This window comes from Onychostruthus taczanowskii, unplaced genomic scaffold (genome assembly GCF_017590055.1).
Source record: "Onychostruthus taczanowskii isolate IOZ18803 unplaced genomic scaffold, ASM1759005v1 scaffold63, whole genome shotgun sequence".
In the NCBI taxonomy this organism is placed as follows: domain Eukaryota; kingdom Metazoa; phylum Chordata; class Aves; order Passeriformes; family Passeridae; genus Onychostruthus; species Onychostruthus taczanowskii.
Window position 1 is genome coordinate 1,479,579 of NW_024504012.1, and position 21,043 is coordinate 1,500,621.

The window sequence follows — 21,043 nt, forward strand, 5'->3', positions numbered from 1 at the left end:
TTCCTACATCATTGGTTTAAGACATGATGTTGCACACAGCAAAGCTGCCTTCTCTTAAAAAGCAGACCCCCTTCTACTCCCTGACAACATGGGGACAAATTTTCAACTAGCCTGAAATGAAATGTGAATTTTCTCTAATGGCCTGAAAGCACAAAAGCATAAAATCCAGGTACTTGATCACATGGTGGCATTATTGAACATGGAGCTGACTCTAAATTCATGAGAAGGAGTTGCCACTCTCTCACCTTCTGTTTTCCCCCATTCTGTATGAGCCTCTCAATCTGTGGCAGTGAGAACTTTGCTGTCCTGCCCTGGTGAGTCAGCCCTTTCCCATTTCAAGCAGGTGATTCTAGGTGATGTCATGGTGTTACACAGGTTTTCAGGGCCAGGATGACTGATAGCATCTCCCTTTTCTTGCTCTGACAAACACAAGAGCCCTGCCTTCAAAGAAAGTATTATACAGCTTTATAAATTAAAACCCTGCCTGGATTGGAAGGAAATAGAGGCTGCTGTCACACTGCCTTTTCATGCTTTTGGGGTGTTTGGGACCTGTCAAAAGTGGTGATTTTACAGATAAATACCTCTAAAATTCTGGACTAAGGAAGGTTAATTATCCTGGTGCACATCAAGATTTGGGATACTGTAACATTGCATGCCATGCTGGATGATGACAGAGGATGGATGCTGTCTGTTGATTTAAAACAGAAGGGAGTCAAGAATGCTGTAGGGAGCAGGGATGGAGATGAGTTGCAGATTTTTTTGTAATCAGATTTTCTGCTTCAGCAGAAAGCAATTGGCCAATGTACCTTTTCTGGTTTTTAACTTTATTTCAATGTGTCTGGGTTAGTGGGTAGGGAGAGGAGAGAGTTCTGGTGCCCCTCTAGAAACATGGATCAGCATCCAGGTGTCCTGTAGGAATAAATCCATAACCTGTAATTCACATCCCTCCTGTTACTCAGGCTCAGGTTGTTTGCTGGTGGTTTTTTGTACTTGGATATGTTGTCTTCACTAGACACTGATGTGGCAGGACTTAGACTGTGCTCCTTTGTGAGCCAGGGCAAGTGGGAATGAGGCTGTTCAGTGTGTGGCCAGTGCAGCATCTCACCAGGTTGCCAACAGCTCTCACCACGATGTGACCTGGCACTGTGTCACTGTGGCATCTTTCACAGCTTTTCCAGCCTGTTTCCTCCTGCATCCTTTGGACTTTTCAACTCACGCATTCATCTGTAATGTTTTCTCAGTGTCCATAATACATAAAACATAAAAAAAAGCATGAGAAAAGACTTAAGGAAAATTGTGTTTGAAAGGAGAGACAAATTAATATTTCCAGTTTATGGCCAGGAATTTGAGAGTATCTCCAAGAGGACCAGCAGTTTTGTTTACTGAGGGGGAGCAAAGATGATTGTGACTGGCTGCATATGGTCTCAGTGACTGCAGCAAAGCTCTGCAGACAGCTGGGAGGGCTTTGCCCTGTTGGGATTTACTGCCACGTGGGAATCCTCCTGCTTTGCTAAAAGTCATTTTATGGCATTATGAGCCAGTGGCAGCGGGGCTGGGAATGGGCTCCGGCGGGGCACAGGGAAGCAGGTAGCCATGGCTCTGGGCTTCATGGTCAAAAGGTACCACTCCTCCAGCCACAGCTTCTTCTACTTTGGGTGAGTTCCTGTTCCTCCCTCCTTGCCTCTTTGCAGTGAGAAAATAGCACGGCTCGTGTAAATCATAGAAGCAAAACCTGCCGTGTTTTGCAGGTTCGCTCTAATTTAATGCCGGTTTTGGAAAAAGAGGGTGGGGGATTTTCACCCTGATTTAGCTGTCAGGATGGAAATCTGTGTTACACAATGCATTATTAAGGCTTGACTCACTCCCAGCTTGCATTCATTCAGCATATCTGTAGCTATCAGCACACTGGCGTGTGGGGAAAGGGGAGGGAGGAGTGGTTTGTTTCTGGAGGGACGCCTCACTCCTGGTTTGGTGAACCTATTTCTTTCAGCAGTTGTTTGGTTTTTCACTGAAAACTGAACAAGACCCTGGTGTTTGTCACAGACCTTCCCCTTACTGCTGGGCTACTCTCTCCCACCTGCAAGCTCACTTGACCCCTTTATAAATAGATATTTCTTAATGGCTGATGCATCTCTGCAAAGCCCAGGCTCCTCCATGAAGTGTTCACCTTGAGTTTAGCAGGGAAATGAAACTGCATCAATTAAGCATTTCTGGTCCATCAAAACAAACCAATTGGAAACGTTAATAGAGAGACCAGAGGAGAGAGGAGAACTCTCCTGCTGTGAAATTCAGCAGCCTGCTTGGCTGAACCCTGAGAGGTGTCTGTTAGACAAGCTGTGATCTGCAGGGAGTGCAGGCAGGCAGGGAAGGGCTTTGCAAATCCAGGATTCAAACAATGAGGCTTTGGGTTGGACCTTGCCAGAAAAGACCAGAATCTCAGTGGAAGACCAGAACAGTATACTCAGAAAAACCCAGCGTTTAATCACACCTGAGTGTAACTTGCAGATAAATAAGTTACCCTAAGTTTCTGATTTTTCAAAAAAAAAAAAAAATTACTAATAAAACTGGTTAGACTTGTAGAATTGTTGACCAAGTAATAGGATGTTCAGATAATTGGCAGTTGGAAAATGAAGAGGGGTGTGGTGCCTACAAAATGAGCATTTGGACAGGGAAAAACCTGGTGCTGCAGCACGGGCAGAGCACGGGTGAATTGCAGGTGATGCTGGAGACGGTAGGGTCCCGTTCCACGGGGCTGGGAGCTGGGATAACAGCAGAAAATTCTCTGCTTTACAGTCCAGGCTCTCTCCTGTGACTTTGCAGAGTGGCTAAGTATTGAATTTGACTTTCTGCTCTCGGGGAGTGTCTCCCAGCACATGAGGAGTGCAGGAATTATTTGAAGCATGCAGGCGAGCAGCTTGGTGTAAGGCAATTTGGAGACTTGGCTGCAGCTGGGTGCTTGGGCTGAGTTCTTTCTTTTCACACCAGTTTGGTAAAGGAAAGTTCATTTTTAAACTTTTTCTTTTTTTTCAAATCTTTTGGATTATTGATATCCACAGGCTTGTTTTACAAGTAATATAGAGCTCTCCCTGGTAAGCTCGGTAATTGGAAGTCTTTTGTGCCTTGTAGGTTGGCTTTTAAATAGGTCAAAATCAGCAGGAGAGCTTCATAACCAGAGCAATTAGGATTTTAACCCTTTATTCTATGTGCCTTATAGACAGTAGAATATAATAGAACTTTGCTAATAGGCTGCTGTGTGCCATGGGCAGCCACTGAAAGCCAGAGGTTTCCAGTTCCCGACTTACAACCGAGATTTTCCTGTCATGGAAAATTACTGAATTATGGTGTGCAAGGAGAAAGGGTCAGCTTGGGGCTGGGCCAGCAACATGGGGTGGTTGGAGAGCTCTTTTTCAGTGGCAGTTGCATGCTGCTGCCAGGTCAGTGGTTTAGGGCATTGTCTGGGCTCTGATTTACAAGGAAGTGATGCAGCTCTGAAGACCAGTACTCCAAAACATGTGAAAAGAGGTGAGAAGTTTAAAATGTTCCTGACATGCTCCTCCTCTGTCTGTTTTTCCTATGGGAAAGAAATTATGGAGAATATGTAAGAATTATTTGGTGCCTTGGTAACTGTTTGAACTCCCATGTAGTTCCTTTGCAATCTCTGTTGTTTACAGACATAGATGGAAAAGGCAACAGGATAAAAAGTTGATCATGGGAGGTCAGTTGTAATTTAAAACAGGATTTGTGTTGTTAATGGAGCTGTTTAACAGAAACAGATTTGTACAAACAACCCTTCCCCCTCTTTTTGCATGTGTGATCTTCCTGTTTACAGTAATCTGCTTCCCTGGGATTACCTCTCTGCTGACAGAGTCTGAGCAATACTCATTTTCTCAGTAACTTCCTACCTAATACAGGAAGGACCCTGTTAATCCAGCCCCTTTGCTGGACACTGGGACATGAATTAGTGGCATCTATAGCAAAAGGAAGCCAGCAAGCAATTTTCTTTCCTTTTTACAGATTCAGCATATCAGATGAGGCTTTAGAGCAGCAGAGAAGTCTTATTTCTGTATAATTATTGTCTGTATTGATTGGGATGCTGCTGATATAGGCACAAGTCAAAGATTTGCTTTGCAGATCTATCAATAGATGAAATCTATACTGTGGTGCTCACAAATGCATGTGCTTGTTTAAAATGTGGTTGCATCTAACCAACAGCTTTAGGATGTTCTGATGTTTGTGGAAGATAAAGTGCCAATTCTAAGCCACTTCATCAGTTTATTGAGCTGCTTTGAGTATGGTAACTTCAAAGGATTGCTGGAACAGACTGACATTTGTCTGCTGCAGGACCCTGAGTCAACAAAACTACCAGTGCTCCAGCTGCTCTGCAACAAACCCAAATGCTCACAGCCCACTAGTCAGAAGAGCAGTGGAGCAACAGAATGCTCCTAAAAGGTGTGACTTGCAAGAATGGGATGTGCAGGCTTGGAGTACATCTGCTGTGTGTACCTGCCTTGCCCCTGCCCTGTTCCCAGAGGCTGTTTGGAGGCTTTCTTGGAAGATTCCTTGCTCTCTCGCATTGTCTTTAGTGTCTGGATCTCATCAAAGCTGTAGGAAAGGACAAGGAGGAGCTTCTCTGTCTGGGAAGGTCACCTTAGCCACGCCTGCGGAGCGGCCGCCCCTCGCCTGCTGCCTGCCAGCCCCCCCTAATCTCCTTAGGGGATGCTGTGCCTTGGCAACCCAGGAGCAGGCAGGAGCTTCTCCTGGCACTGTGGGGTGGGAGCAGAGCTGACAAGGAGGGAGCTTTCCTCACCAAGGAGGGAGCTTTCCTCAGCCTAGCTGTGGCTGCTCTCCTGGCCACAGCCTATCTGCCTGGCACGCTGTTCCTCCGAAATCTGTAACCCGAGGCTTGAGGAAGAACTCCTGTTGGATTTGTTTGTGCCTTTCTTCCTCTCCAGGCAGGATTTGTTGTCTGAGATGTAGCAGGGAGCAGGAAGTTTGGAGGGAAGGGCTGTGGCGTGTGGCACCGCTATGATCTGGGGATGCTCTGCTAAGTGGCTCTACAGTTGTTTCATGTAGGTCTGCTTGCCTTGTCTTGCTCCAAGTGCAGCCTCTGCTTAACTGGAAATTGCTACATATCTTTTTACCCTTTTTTTTCCTATTTTCTTTGGTAATTATTTCTCTTTCCCTCCTCTTCCCCCTCTTTGTGCTCACTCACTGACTGGTTGCTGGCTGCAGGCTCCCAGTACTTTGTAAGGACAGGAATTGCTCAGAGTTTGAGGCAGGGACAGAAGCCAAGTGACCTCAGCAGTGCTTTCTTGAGAGGAGAAATTAGAGAGGATTTTGCAGAGATGACATTCAAGTGGTGTATTGTGGTGTGTTTATTTTAGACTTGCCCTACCTTAACTGCAGCAAGTGCTCAATTATACACGGCTGAGGTTTGGGTTTGCCTTGGTTCAGCTGCTGCTGGAACCTGTTAGAACAAAGCACAGCACAGCCAACGCTCCTACCAGGGCTGCTGCTTTGCATCTGAAGTCTGTCTTTGGAATATTCCTCCCATCAAAGGGTTTTGCTGCCTGCACTTAGGTCATCCAGTATATTAAATGGGAACAAAGTTCTCCCTCGCTGTTTAATAAATCTTATCGTGTGTGAATCTGCTCCAGTACCTTCAGCGTTTCGTTCCTTACAAAAGAGCAGCTGGGTGAGCTCTGCTTGTTGCATTGCCTGGATCCTTTGTGGTACCCAAGGTTTTGTTAAGCAGCCTTCATTAAGATGCCTTTTCCAAATGTTTGGGGGTTTTTTGCCCCTGAGTTCATCTATAGCTCACAGGTAGGAGGAGTTTGATTTTGCTAAGGATAGAGAATGTGAGGAATTTTTTTTTTGTATATGTGAGGGAAGTATACAGAAATTAATTACTTTTCAAAATGAGGGAAGCTGTTAGAGGTAGCTGTGCTTTTCTTTCCTTTATAAATAACAATTTTAACATTTTCCATTTGATACTGGGAATTGAATCAAAGAGGAAATACTGTGAGGACAAACACAGGAGCACTGTCTTTCTTTGAGTGATGTGCAGAGAGCTGATGCCTCTCTACTTCCACATCTGTTCCTTGTACCCAATCACACTTGCTGGATGGGCAGCCACATTTATGGACTCGCCTTCAGGGATCACTGGGCACAGGGACTTCAATGTCTTAACAAAAGCTAGACCTGCCAGGTCAACAGCTCCTCTGCTAAGCTGGGACTCTGCTCTTCCTCCTTGTTGGTCAGCTGTGAAGGACTTGACTAAATTCCTGCCACAGGAAAAATGTGTCTGCACATGATGTTTACCTTGAGATGCAAGCTGTGCCTCAGGTGTTTTATGACTGTTGCAGAAGCCTCCAGGGCAGGTGTCAGTTTGGAGGCAGAAGGAGAAGCCACATCACCTCTAAAGTGGGCACATTTTGCAGTGCTGTTTGACAGCAGAGCTTCCCACTATGCAGAAATGTTACATTAAATTATATTGGGAGAGTACAGAAAGGGTTAAAACACATTTGATAGTGTCACTGTTGATTGCCAAAAGCTGTGGCATAGTGGAGGGAGGGAAATGTCTTTGAGAAGTGTTCAAGAACTGGTGGGGACAGAGAAAACTGCCTTGATGAAAAGGTGCTGTGAATGTGGGAGATTTCAGCTCTCAGGGATTTACAGGACAATCAGCTGGAAAGGAGAAGCAGTATGTGTTAGTGAGAAGTTAAAAGAGAAAGAAAGTATCCCAGAAAATTGGAAATTCAAGTTGGAAGAAGTAGCTGAAAAGGAAAATGCAAAATTACTGATTTGAGCAATCGTGAAGTGGGATAGAATTTGTGTATTTGACTTTAGTGTAAAGGCTCATTGTTAAAAAATCAAGTATATTGTGAAGGGTCATCTGCTCTAATGAATAATCCTCATTCTGCATTGGTTACAGATTTAGGGATCCCTGTGCTCTTCGCTGCTAATACACAACATCTGTCTACTAATCTAGCTAGTAACAAGTATTTTCAGTAATGCATCCAAAGCTACCTATATGGGCTTTTTAAAAATTGCAGCAGTTAAGTTCTGAATTTTTTGCTGCTGTTCTTTCACTGACAGCTTGGCAGCTATAATTTCTAGGTCAGTGGGAATGGACTTCCTAGGCTGGATATTGCCTTGGGAGTCTGGGGTTACTGGCCTAATGTTATTTTCATAAGGTTTGCAGACTAATTGTGGAAGTTGCTCTGAATAAGCCTCGAGACAAGCTGCAGCTTTGTCTGGAATCTTGCCAGCTCTTTTTGGTAATTGTGAGAAAAAAAAGACATTTCCTTTCCTCCTTGTCCTCCAGACCACGTGAGCTGCCCAAGCTGAAGGAGTCCCGTTCCCATGAGTCTTTACTGAATCAATCCAGCACCACAGAGACTCTGGACTTTGCAGAAGAAGAAGCAGTCTTTGTCAAACCACTTCACAGCAGTATCCTTGGACGAGACTTCTGCTTTGAGGTAGGGACAGGCTCCAAAACAGGCAGCTGCCATCCCCCTGAACCCTTGGGGAATGCTGCTCCAGGACTGGGGGCTGGAAAACAGAGCAGCAGCCACTGCTTTGCTGAGGTTTGGGTGGGGGCTGTTGAGCCACCATGTGATCTTTGAAATCCTTGAGGCTAATGGCATCAGTCACTGAACAGAGAGAAGTCTTTTTCTAATTGAAAAATCTCTTCAGTTTGATAAGCATTTGTAGTGTGCATGCAAATGTATGGTTGATACATACAGCACAATGGATGTGCAATAGTATGTACATTAGCTGTGTGTTCACCCTCTCCAAATTCACCTAAAATTGAATTTAGAAAATTTACTGTAACCAAGAAATCAGTTTTCCAGTCAGAGCCCCATTCCATTAGCTCAGTGCTTTCAAGTTGCCAAAGGAGAAGCCTCAGTGGCTGCGGACGTGTCCATTGCACCGTGAAGCAGGATCCAAAGCTCCCTTTGCTCTTTCAGCAGAGGCTGTGGCTCCGAGCTCTGCTCCAGAAACAGGCAGAGACTCTGAGTGTGAGCACAGTCCTGCCATCACAGCTCCAGCAGTGGAGCCCTGTGTGTTTGGATGCAGATGAGGCCATGTCACCTGTCGTGGCAGGATTAGTCAGACGTGTCTGAACTTCTGGAACAAAGATCTGTTTACAACCTGGAAAATTCTGGCAGTAAACCAGCATATCAGGCTCTGGTCCCTCATGATGCATCCAGGAACTGTTCCTGTTTGCTTCAGCCTCATTCTTCTGGTTGGAAACAATTTGCAGCTTGCTTAGGCTTGGGGAGTTGGGTGGAAAACACTGGCAGCAGCTTCGCTCTGAGGCTGTTGCCTCAAACTGCTTTGTAATTGTGAGCACAAATGAATGGAAAGAGTAAATGAGGCTTGTCAGGCCACGTAAGAGGGGAAGAAACCGAGGCGGTTCCCTGGTGTGGGAAAGCAGAGCTGTCAGGGCTGGAGCAGAGCACGGCTCCCTCAGTTTGTTTGGGCTGCTGCTGCGTATATGGACCCCTGGAAATATTTTGTATTTACTGAAGTCATTATGTCCAGTAGGTTTTGCCTTATGCTAATGCATGGCAGGGGCAGGTCACTCTGTCTTCAGCAGGATTAGTCAGACGTGTCTGAACTTCTGGAACAAAGATCTGTTTACAACCTGGAAAATTCTGGCAGTAAACCAGCATATCAGGCTCTGGTCCCTCATGATGCATCCAGGAACTGTTCCTGTTTGCTTCAGCCTCATTCTTCTGGTTGGAAACAATTTGCAGCTTGCTTAGGCTTGGGGAGTTGGGTGGAAAACACTGGCAGCAGCTTCGCTCTGAGGCTGTTGCCTCAAACTGCTTTGTAATTGTGAGCACAAATGAATGGAAAGAGTAAATGAGGCTTGTCAGGCCACGTAAGAGGGGAAGAAACCGAGGCGGTTCCCTGGTGTGGGAAAGCAGAGCTGTCAGGGCTGGAGCAGAGCACGGCTCCCTCAGTTTGTTTGGGCTGCTGCTGCGTATATGGACCCCTGGAAATATTTTGTATTTACTGAAGTCATTATGTCCAGTGGGTTTTGCCTTATGCTAATGCATTGTCAGTTCTGTCTTTCCACTGTCAGTAACCAAATCCTGTGCCCCTGGGCCTGAACAGGGAAATCAGCAAGCTTTAATAGCCACAGATCAATTAACAGCTCTTTAAAAAAAGAAAGATTAACTGGCTGGTTAAAGCTTTGTTTAAAGGTCTTTAAGAGGAGCCTCTGGTGCTCTTAATTTTATATACATTCTTTAGTTTCTCTGCTTTTATAGAACCTCAAACTTCTTTTGCTCTCTGCGTTTTTTGGGCCTTTTGTCCTCTCTGCCTTCTAGGCCGCTGTATTTTTACCTCCCTTTTTCATATTTACTTTGTTACTCAAGCATTGTTTATCTTCCTCCTTGCTTTTTGCAGCCTCTTCATGGCTCCTAGGCTTGCCTGAGCTCAGTCTGTCCTTTATTCATTCCAGGTAACCTACTCCAAGGGCAGTAAATGCTTCAGTTGTTCCTCTGCAGCAGAGAGGGACTGGTGGATGGAAAACATACGCAGACTATCGCAGCCAATGAAGGTAATAGAAACTGCAAAAATAAGATTAGTGGGGGAATGGAGGTGGTATGATTGGATTTTAGTCCAGTGTAGCAGGGCTTCCCACAGATGCATCCTCAATTAATTTAGTCTGGGGAGCCGTCCGCTCATCCGTGTGTCTAAAGCTGCTGTGTGCTATTCCAGGGAGTGCACTAGGTCAGACCTTTAATGAGTAAATACACACCAGCCTGGTCCCTGGTCCCTGCCCCTGTGCCAGCTTGGGGTGCAGGCTGGATTCCTGAGGCCACGCACCTGGGAAAGATGGGGCACCCCTTCATAAGGGTCATGTTTTAATCTAGGAACCCAAAAAAAACAACATTAAACCAACTGGAGCTGGAGTGAGACAGGGAATCAAGTTATAGATCAGCTGGAAGTGTCTGATAAGTCACTCCATAGCTGCAATCCTGCCTCCCAGGGACAGGCTCTGGGATTCCTCACCAGTCTGGCAGCTTTGGACAGGCTCTTGTGCAGAGTGTTTGTTTCCAAAGCATTTCAAATACAGCTTTTGAAGAAGAAAAATATTCTAGTCCTCAACACTCTTGTCATACAAAAGACAGCCCTTTGCCTCTCATTTAGAAAATGTCCACTTTTCTAGAGATTCCAATTCTCTCTGGATCAGACAATCTGATTCTGAATTCTGACTCTGTCCTTGCCTCAGACAGAAAAGGCAGCACCTTTGCTGCTGCTTCAGAAGATGAAATATTCAACTTTTAGGGGTCTTGAACTGATCTCTTTCTCCTGCACAGGACAATTGCCGTCGAATTGAGAACGTGCTTCGCCTCTGGATCATAGAGGCCAAGGACCTGACCCCAAAGAAGAAATACTTCTGTGAGGTGTGCCTTGATGACACCCTCTTTGCCCGCACCACCAGCAAAGCAAAAGCAGATAACATTTTCTGGGGGGAGCACTTTGAGTTCTACAGCCTCCCACAAATTCAGAGCATCACAGTTCACATCTACAAGGACGTGGAGAAGAAAAAGAAAAAGGACAAGAACAATTACGTCGGGCTGGTCAACATCCCCACGGCCAGCGTGACCGGCCGCCAGTTTGTGGAGAAATGGTACCCAGTCAGCACCCCTACAGCCAACAAAGGCAAGGCTGGGGGGCCTTCCATTCGCATCAAATCCCGTTACCAGACCATCACCATCTTGCCCATGGAGCAGTACAAAGAGTTTGGGGAGTATGTTACCAGCAATTACGCCCTGCTGTGCTCCGTGCTGGAGCCTGTGATCAGCGTCAAGAACAAGGAAGAGATGGCTTCTGCCTTGGTGCACATTCTTCAGAGCACTGGGAGAGCCAAGGTAAGCACAGGTGGCTCCTGCTGGAGTGACTGTGGCTACTGATGAGGGATTCCTGGTGGAAACTGGGGGGCCCATGACAATAAGCAGCAGCAGATGTTGTGTACAAAGTGTGAGCAGGAGGACTCTGTAACTTCATGCTATTCTGAAAATCGGCACCTACCTTTGAGTGTCCCCTTGCATTTCTAAAATCAGGATGTAGGTTAAGAGATAAGTGAACAGGAGGCTGGTAAACTGGAGAAGTGCTTCTATAAATAAGCCTGTGCTCCAGTGAGCCCCGGGCGCCGGCGCTGAGTCAGCAGATCAATGCCAGCATCGATTTGGTCAGCGTTTGAACAGCCATTTGGGGATCTATACCGAGTTAATGGTGATCCCACCTGCCCCTAGGATGCTCTTAGGACTTCTGGGTGCACACTGGTTTCTTCAAGTGGGTTGTGGGAGAGTGTCCTGCAGGTCATGGGAAGTTCTGGGAAGCATTAGCTTGCATTGATCTATCTGGCTGCTGCTCCCAGCTGCTGTGTGAGTGGTGCCACGCTGGAGGCACCTTCTGCCAGTGAAACCAGCTAGAGCAAGTAAAGCACAGGTCAGAGGGATAGAGATGTGAAGGGATGGCTGTAAACAACACCCAAGGGACAGCCCCATCTAACTATTCCAGAAAAGGTCCTTTTCTGCTTGCCCCTTGGAAATATCTCTGTGACAGGGTGTGTGACAGGAACACGTTCCTTAAGCGATCTGATGAGAGAAGCTGGTAGCTAAGATTATGTTGAAACCCTGCTGGAAAATAGGCTCTGGATTGCTGCAGTGCCTGCTGCAACAAGTTGATAAATTAGTGTTATAACTTTGCATTCCTGGTGTGTGAAGTTTTGAACCTCTATTTATGGGAGGCACCAGGTGGCTCAGGCTGCCATAAAGCTCCTAAGAGGGTGTTTCCAGCTCGTACTTCTGCTGATGAGGATACAGCTGGATGTTCCCAGTTTGTGCCAGGTGAAAAGAATTCTTGTGAATTTTGTTGAAAAGAAGCAGCAGTAATGGACTGAAATCCAAGAGTACTAAATGTTGTTTACTCATATAAAATTACATAAAGTTACTCACATAAAGTTACCACTTCAGGAAGTAAGTATTACTGTGGAATTAAGACCCTATATCAAGAGATTATTCTCTGTATCAAGGCTTGCTGACAGTTCCTGCATGGACAATCGAATACAGTTTATGTTAAGCCATGTAGATAATCAGCAAGTTGAATGTTAACTTCTTTTTTCCCAAATCCTAAAGCACTTCTGGTTTGTGAATTTAATTTGTTAAGCCATTCTTCTTATTTAAATATCATCAAGCTGTAATAACTTGTGTGTCACTTCCAATTTGGATTTTTAAGTTTCTATGGAATATTCCTTATAAAGATAAGGATAAATATAATAGCACAGTTTCTTTCAGCAGAAAAAGCTTCTGATAAACAAGCTGCTGAGAGGTTCTGTTCTGGAGCCAAACAGAAACACAAGCTTGGCTGTACAGGTTTTTTTTTTAGAGACTTTTGCTTCACCCTTTATAATTTGTGATCTGTATCATTCTACAAATATAATAAACCTGAGAGGAGACCTGGATATTTCCATGGCACTTACTTCATGCAGCAGCTGCACCCCTTGTCTCAGGCTGAGAAATTATTTAATATCCTGAACTATCCTTCCTTCTTGGCTTCTGCAGTTAGCCTGGCACGACTGAGCTGGTTAAAATCACCTTTGCCATTTGACCTTTTTCCCTCAGGACTTCTTGACAGATTTGGTGATGGCTGAGGTAGATCGTTGTGCAGAACATGATGTCTTGATCTTCAGGGAGAACACACTTGCTACCAAAGCTATTGAGGAATACCTCAAGCTGGTAGGACAGAAGTACCTCCCGGATGCACTGGGTAAGAAACCCCCTGTTTGCACAGCAAGGGCTGACCCTGAGCTGTGTCTGCAGCTGGGAAGGAACTGCACTCAGCCTGAGTGTCTCATACACAGATAGCACACTGTCCTGCTCTCAAAGCCCTTCCTCCACGTGGAGAGGGGTGCTCTTTGCTGCCTGCAGGAGTAGCACCCAAGGCAAGGCAAGGTTTGATATAGCTGAGCCCCTTCATGTTTGTATTACCATGTTTTGTTTTTCTGGGTAACTTTGTTTTGTGATAAAGAGGTATGACACTGCGATTTCTTTGTGAGCAATGGTGGTTGTTCAATCTGATAGATAAACAGGCTTGAAAAAGGGGTTTTGACACATAGTCCTTGGAGAGTCAAGGCCAGGGAGTGAGGCTGCAAGGCTGCCAAGCATCCCAGGCCAGGAGATCAAAATGCATCCTGTCTGGGAAGCCTCTTGCCTGTGTTTATCCTGAGTGCTCGTTATTCACTGGCTCATTAAAACTGCCTGGCCATCCTGGGATCTCCTACTCCATTCTCCCCACAGGGTCTTCATGCCCACTGTTAAATGCCAGGGTGGACTCTGATAATTTTGTTATTGTCCCCCCTCCACCAAAAGGTTCTGCTCTAGTCAGAACCCAGTGCCTGGGGAATTCCTGGCCACACAAAGTTAGCAGTGAAGGGGACCAAACCCAGGCTCGCTGCCTTCCGCAGCCTCACCACAGTCGGGTTTCAGCAGCTCCACACAACCTTCCTACTCCACAGTTGCACAATGAGCCACCCACCCCCTGTTGTTTCTGGGATGAAGAAAGCTTTGGAAATTGATACAAGAGAAACAAGATCAGGCCAAAGCCAAGTCCCACACCACATCCTTTCACAAAAAGGAAAAAAAGCCAAGCTGCCTGCTTTCCCAGCAGTCTCGCTTGTCCTCAGCAGTCCCAGACACTGGCAAGGCATCAAGGAGATAGCTGGCTAAATTAGTGATCCAAGGGTCAGTGTAGTCAGCTCTGGGATTATATCCAGTTTGGCCATTTCTGAAGTGTAATGAGCCTGTTCTGGTAGTCTTATTCTCCTGGGTGGGACCACTGAGTGTAAGTCACAGTTGTAGGCTCTCACCTGGTACGGAGAAAGGAGCAGCCTGGTGCTTTGTGCTGTGCTTCCCAGCAGGCTGAACATCAGCTGTGGGACCACTCCATTACAGCTGACTGCAAGCTCCTTAATGTGCAGTAATTGCATAAAATATTCTAACATTAGTGACTTCTAATACATCATTTAGCACTGAGTGATAAGATGGTAAATCACAGGCAGGAGAAATGGAAAATGCCCCTAAGGCTGTCCAGCTTGTCTGCAGCTCAGGGCAGCTTCACTCATGACAATATCCCCCTCTGATTCTTTGTCAGGTTTAAAATGTCATTTTACTCAGCTGCCCTGTTCTTTGAAAGGATTAATGACACTGTGGTTGGTGTTAGCAATGTAACATGTCTGTAAGGGAATCTTGTATCTTATTATAGCAGGGTCCTGTGGGCCACAAAGATTAATATTCAAATATGTTTAAGGATAAAAAAACATTATCCAGTAAACAAGAGTTAAAACAGAATTGGCTCAACAAAAGTGATGCCAGCAGTTTTGCAAGTAAGAGATTTAGATGCCTTCAGCAAAAATTAAGAAAATGTGGCGCCTCTTTTGCTTGCAACAACACCAAGCTGAGATTTGGGAAGGAGCTGAGAGGTGTTTAAGGGGTTTTAGGAAAGCAAAGGCTAAAAACAAGCCCCTTTTCTACAAATAAGCCTCGTGTTAGCTCAGAGCCAGTGAGATCATCTGAGGAGATGAACTTGAAAGACATTGAATCATTAAACCAATGGATAAAGGGTTTTTCCTAGTGAACACCCAACAGCTTAAAAATCGCTTGGAATGCCTGCATATAGAGGAGGGAAACCACTGAGTAGTTCATTCCAGTCTGTCAGACAAAGCCAGCTTCATGTGGTTTGTGTGTGAGCAGTTTCTGTTGTGGTGCTGAAAGGGAAGGGTGACAGAAATGCCAAGGAGCTCAAAAGATTCAGGCCATAAAAACACTGTAAGGTGTTGATATAAGAGGTTGAGAAAATTAGCAGTATCTAGCTTGTGCTTGGGTATTACTCTTATTCAAGGGCAAGGGGACACTTTTTAAAATTAAAAAAAATAGGCAAATTTAGCAATAATATAAATAAATATCATTGCCAGAGCATTTTCTGGGGAAATTATGAAGACAAATAGCACACAGCTTCATTCCTAGAACTGTGGATAATTTCATCGTTGATAACACAGTTTGAATACCAAGTCAAGTCCTCCTTTCTAGGCCATAAGGGAAGTGCCTGTGGGGTTGCTAGGCAGAGCCATCCTGGTTTTGCACCTGTGCTTGGGGACAGCAAGGGCACAGCAGGCTGCAGCATCACAGCCCAGGCTGTGCTCTGTTGGGAATGGGCTGGGAGGAGTGTCCCCAACAGCTGGTGTCTGGAGGCTGAGCTGCAGACACCCAGAGCAGGACAGGCAGCTGCCAGGGAAAGACATAAGCAGGATTTAAAGGTGTGTCAAGGAGGCTTTTCCTGTAACTACCCTGGTTCCTTCCTCTTCCCTTTTCCCAGGGGAGTTTATCAAGGCTGTGTATGAGTCAGATGAAAACTGTGAAGTGGATCCCAGCAGGTGCTCACAGAGCGAGTTAGCAGATCATCAGTTCAACCTGAAAATGTGCTGTGAGCTGGTCTTCTGCAAAATTATCAATTCTTACTGGTAAGGCATCTTCCTTCCCTCCCTTTGTCCCTGTTTGCTCTGGGGTGCCTGTTCCTCCTCTGAGGGTGAGGGAGCAGCTGTGGGACAGGGAAGGAGCACAGCCCCTTCCACCTTCCCAGGCTGCCTTTGTCCCCTCTCCTCACTGCCTTCCTGCGTGTGACTCCAGATTGCAGATGGAACCTGTGCCCAGACTGAGGGATCCCAACCCACAAACCACACCTCCCCAAATCTTCTGCCAAGGGAACACATACTGAGTGTGACTGGATAAGGAGGGAATAACGTCAGAAGAAAATAGCTTAGCTTGGACTTGGCATAAAAAGCTGCAAGTTTTGATGTGTACAGAAGACTTTTAGACCCTTCAGATGTGTGGAGTTGAACAGGAAATCACAGGGAGGAAGCACTGGCAGGGAGATTTCTATTAATCTCTGTTTCTGAGTAGCAGTGGAAGAAGAGGGGCCTTTCTGCTTTGGCATAAAGTGAAGGCATAGTATTGAGAGCTTAACAAGCAAGATAAAACTGTCAGATATGGAGATGAGCTCAGTTTGGCTCGTTTGTTTTCAGTATTCCAACACCCTGTTTGCTCCAGGGTAGCAATGGATAAGTAGTTCCTAGCTTGCAAATCAGCGTGTCTGGAAATGGCTTCACTTAACACAGATGAACAAGGGGTGCTTTAAAGACTACTTAAGTGCCACCAGATTAAATGGGGATCTATGAATAGAGGCTTAATGACATTACCTAGCCTAGAGAGAAAGAGGAAAAAAAAGGGAGATAAAAAAAGAGCTGATGTTTTCTCTCAGGTAAGTATTTTGGGTGACTGATAACCAGTTCAACTTTTTGCATCTCATTGCCAGTGCAATTTTATTTCCCTTTTTTTTTTTTTCCTTTTGCTTTTCAGCGTTTTCCCGCGTGAGCTGAAGGAGGTGTTTGCATCTTGGAAGCAGCAGTGCCTGAAGAGGGGCAAGCAGGACATCAGCGAACGGCTGATCAGTGCCTCCCTCTTCCTGCGCTTCCTGTGCCCTGCCATCATGTCCCCCAGCCTCTTCAACCTGATGCAGGAGTACCCTGATGACCAGACCTCCCGCACGCTCACCCTCATCGCTAAGGTCATCCAGAACCTCGCCAACTTTGCCAAGTAGGTGGTGCCAGGGAAGCGGAAACCTGCGGCGTGCCCGGTTCCCGGCTGTGCTCACAGGCAGCTGGCTCTCTGGCAAACTGAAGGCAGCTTTAGCAAAGAGGGAATCTTCTCACTTGGATGTGAACACTTGAGACACCTCAGATAAATGCTCCTTACGTGCAGATTGGAGTGTGTTGGATTCTGTGGAGGAGACACAGCATAAAACCAAGAAGAGTCATGCACTTGCATGTCAGTGTATATGTTGTTTCAAAGGGAAAGAAGGTCCTTGCTGTTTCAAGGATCATGATTTTCATGTTTTCACCCTCCAAAATTCTCAGCTGAATGATACAAAGGGCATGGCACATCTCCTACGTGCAAGGAGAGAAAGGGTGTCTGTGGGAGGGAGCAGGGAGAGATGTGATTTGTAAAATAAACAGTGAGGTAGTAGTATTTAAGTAAGTACAAGAAAGCAGTGAATATCTTAAATTGTCCATGTGGTTTTTTCCCTCCAAGGCTTCAAAATCTGAAGATTTTGAAATTTTTTTTTAACTCTAAATCTTCAGAAAGGCAGGTCTAAAGTAAAGTGTTTAAGTAATTGTCTGTAAGCACTTGAACTCTGTATATTGTGTGGAGGTTATTGACTGAGTTTCCCCCCACCTCCCTTTCCTGCAGGTTTGGTATAAAGGAAGAGTACATGGCCTTCATGAATGAATTTTTGGAGCGTGAGTGGGGAGGAATGCAGCGTTTTCTGAGGGAGCTCTCTAACCCAGATACCATCTCCAACATGCCTGGATACGACGGCTACATCGACCTGGGCAAAGAGCTCTCGGTGCTGCATTCCCTCCTCTGGGAGGTTGTGTCCCAGCTTGATAAGGTAAAGCTGTTTGGAGGCCCGGGAGGGCCGATGCAGGGATGGTACCATGGCAGCAGGAAACACTGGGGAGTATCAGGAGCAGCCAGGAGCTTTGGAGGGGAGGGTGCGATGGTGCTGTTTCACAGCTGCTCCTGATTTCGGATCAGGGTCTGCAGCAGGGTGTGTGAGGTGGTTGGGCTTCAGCAGCACTGCAGACACTCTGCAGAGCCTGTAAGAAGATCAAGTGCTGAGGGGATTGCTTGGAAGTGGACCTGAAATCCCTGGGCAGCCGGTCCTGTCTCGTAAGTGAGGCATTTGGACAGGAAAAGGCCACGTTGCTGTGCCCTGTGGTGCTAAGGGAGGTGCTTTGCTGCACAGCAGGCCCTCCCCTGGTTCTGATGGAGGAATGAGTTGGCCCTGTGGAGCTGTTCTCATCCACAGCCCGATCCAAAGCCTGCTGAGATGCTCTCATTTCCGTAGTCTTTGATTTTGGCATACCAGGAATGCCATGTAAGGAGCTGGATCTGCTCCGAGTGCCATCCTGTAGCAGAGCAAGATGCTTTCTGCCCTGTGCTGGGCTCATGTGCCGTGCCCACATCTGTTCTTCTGATCCCAGCAGACACCACCAGCAATGAACACTGCTTCTTTTTAGCTATAGAAGCAAGAAAGGCAGAGCTTTGCTCTTCCTTAGCTATGTGGACAAAATCATTAAAATCTTGGTAGCAAAGGTTGCTGATAGGGCCCAGAAAAGCTGAACTGAGTATTTCTTTTTTTAAGTGCTTGGAACTGTTCCATACTTCAATTTTTAGAGGTGTATTATTTTGTCCATGTTCCATGTATATTATTCTTTCTTTTGAAACTGGAGAAGTAAGGTGAATAGCAATGCACTCAATTTTTATTGCATTAGGGTTTGCCAAAGTAGTTACTGGTTGTGTATCTATTTTTTCACTGTACATTATTTAAAAGAAAAAACAAAAATCTGAGCTTGTTGCATCAGAGTAAATTGAAATGCCCTTGACTCGAAAAGACAGCCTGTATATTAATCTTAGTTTGATAATAATTTATGATGTTGTTTTTCAATTTACCTCATCCGTGTACACAGTGTAAGTTCCAAATGTATGGATCTGCATGGCCTTTTCTGTAGGTTAGATGTATGGATCTATCCTAGCAGGCCCTTGGGAGCTGGTACAGTGGTTTTCTAAAAAGAAAATTAAGGGATAAAGTTACATGCATTATGGCTTTACTGTAGGGAACGACTGGGAAATAATGAGAGGAGCCACCTTGGAGATTTTAATAGCCACAGTGCTGTATGAAAGTTTCTGTAAAGAGACCTTTCTCTGGAGCCAAACTGGCTGAATACCTGCTTATGGGGAAAACAAGGGTATCTTTGAGAAGAACATGGTTTTGTAGCAGAATTTTAATTTTTTAATAAATCTGCAGCTCCTTCACTTTCTTGCTGCAGTCCCAGCCCTGTGGCTGATCTCCCAGCAGTGACCCAAAGGGGTGAGAAGCCAGTGCCTGGAGGAGCAGGCACTGCTCCTTCCTTGCTGAAGGCCAGCTGCTCTTACCCTCAGCCTGGCCAGCACTGAGCTAACCTGTAATTGGAGCCCCACATTTCATCCTATGCTGATGGGGTGATATTGGGATGAGGATCACTGATGCTCTCATGCAGTTATTTTTCAAGTTTGGGTAGGGAAGAATGGCTTAATTAATTATTGATAACGGTGCGAGAGGAGATGGCATCCATGTAGGATTGCAAAAATGAAAGGCTTATGAAACAAAAACCTTCCCTTTCCCCATCCCCCTCAACCCCTGCGATCCTCTCATGATCCCCCTCATCTGTTGGCATGCATTTCCTTTACCACATGACACCCTTTGCCTGGAAAGTTCCCCTCACCAGCTCAATCTGTAGCCTTTGAATGCCCTTCAATGAGCAGACGCCGTAGTTTTCACTTTGACCTCACCCACCCGGGACCCAGTGTGCTTTGCATGATAGTTTTGCATCGGAATGGCAGTAGTTTTGTTTTATTAAGCATGATTTTTATTTTTGGGGGTCAATCCTAATTTCTTTTCTATTTCCTTTTCTTTCCTCAATGTCTGCTGCATCCCGTTTCGTCTCCTCCATCCATCTCGTCGCCGTCGTTGCGCTGCTCCATAACACTGCATTACGATCCTGGCACACCCGCACACAACCACCCACCCTCCTTCCTTCCACTCCATCCCTCCGCCTCTGTGCATCGGTACCAAAAAACACAAACCTGCCGGATGTCGTGGTCCTTGTATCCAATTAGGGTGAAAATTCCTTCCTACAGGCAACTGTGGCAAAACTGGGACCTCTCCCCCGTATTCTTGCGGATATCACAAAATCCATGACCAACCCTACACCCACACAGCAGCAGCTGAAGCGTTTCACGGAGCACAGCTCCAGCCCATGCGTCGCTGGAAGTCTCTCCTCAGGACTTCAGAAGATAACTGAGGACCCCAGCGATGGGTACGTCCCAGCCAGAGCTCGAGGGCAGCTGCGGGGTTGTTAAAGCTGTGAAGGGTTGGAACGAGATGATCTTCGAGGTCTCCTTCCAGCAAAACCATTCTGTGGTTCTGAGGGCTGGGGGCTTCATCACCTGAGCTGCCCGGCCCTGCTGTGGAATGGGGCCTCCCTCACAGGGAATAGACCATCCCAGTAAGAGGTGCACAAGGTGGCACTGGGCACCTGGAGCTTTGGACTTACCCAGGACTCAACCACATCTCTGGGAGTCAATGACTCAAGCTGATAAAAAAGCAGTTCTGTGATTTACTGCCAGCCTGAGTGCACGGTCAGCCATCGTGTTTCCTTCTGGCCATCAGGCTGCTAATGGAAAAACTGGGCTGTAGGTGAAACGTATTAGCTGTGGAACAGCAGAAATAGTCTCTCCTGTGTTTTGTGCAGCACCTCTCACGCTGTAACAGCTGTTAACCTGGAGCTGTGACATGGCAGAGCTGCCAAAGGCTCGGCTGCTGCAGGCCCAGAGCAGTACCTGTGCTGTCAGGGACGAGGGCCAGTTTGTCGTGTGCCCCCTGAGCAGGACAAACTGGCTCTGAAGGAGCCTTCACACACCTCCTGCTGAGTTTTAAGACCTCCATAATACACAGAGTCATAGAATCATTAAGGTTGGAAAGGCCCTCTAAGAGTATCATTATCCCTGCACTGCCAAGGCCAGCACTAAACCATGTCCTCGTGTGCCACATCTAAACACCTTCCAAGGATGGTGACTCCTCCACTGCCTGGGCAGCCTGAGCCAGTGCTGAAAATCCTTTGGGTGAAGAAATGTTTCCTGGTATCCAATTTAAACCATGCCTGGCACAACTTGAGGTGATTTCCTTTTGTCCCATCTCTTGTTATGCAATGGCAATGGGTTAAATGGCATCTAGAGACAGAAGTGACTAAGAGGGGGAGGATTTAGTGGCACTGGGTTTAGATTTCACCTGTAAAAAAAATAAAGATGAAGGACTTCTTGAATCAAACAGAATTCTCCAAGATAAGCGGTAATTCAGG

The 21,043-nt window shown here is 46.1% G+C and overlaps 1 protein-coding gene across 8 annotated transcripts in view; it reads left to right on the forward strand.

Annotated features, from left to right (window-relative positions):
- Positions 1–21,043, forward strand: part of RASAL2 (RAS protein activator like 2) — a 163,600-nt gene that overhangs the window by 127,687 nt on the left and 14,870 nt on the right. For 6 of the 8 annotated variants that reach the window (XM_041420222.1, XM_041420228.1, XM_041420229.1 and 3 more), the window contains exons 6-13: positions 7,328–7,481; positions 9,479–9,577; positions 10,341–10,895; positions 12,651–12,795; positions 15,400–15,544; positions 16,440–16,676; positions 17,331–17,532; positions 19,803–20,002. In XM_041420222.1, the coding sequence (XP_041276156.1) occupies positions 7,328–7,481; positions 9,479–9,577; positions 10,341–10,895; positions 12,651–12,795; positions 15,400–15,544; positions 16,440–16,676; positions 17,331–17,532; positions 19,803–20,002 (1,737 nt within the window). The remainder of the gene's footprint in view (positions 1–7,327; positions 7,482–9,478; positions 9,578–10,340; positions 10,896–12,650; positions 12,796–15,399; positions 15,545–16,439; positions 16,677–17,330; positions 17,533–19,802; positions 20,003–21,043) is intronic. The other 2 variants (XM_041420223.1, XM_041420227.1) reach the window with 1 other exon arrangement.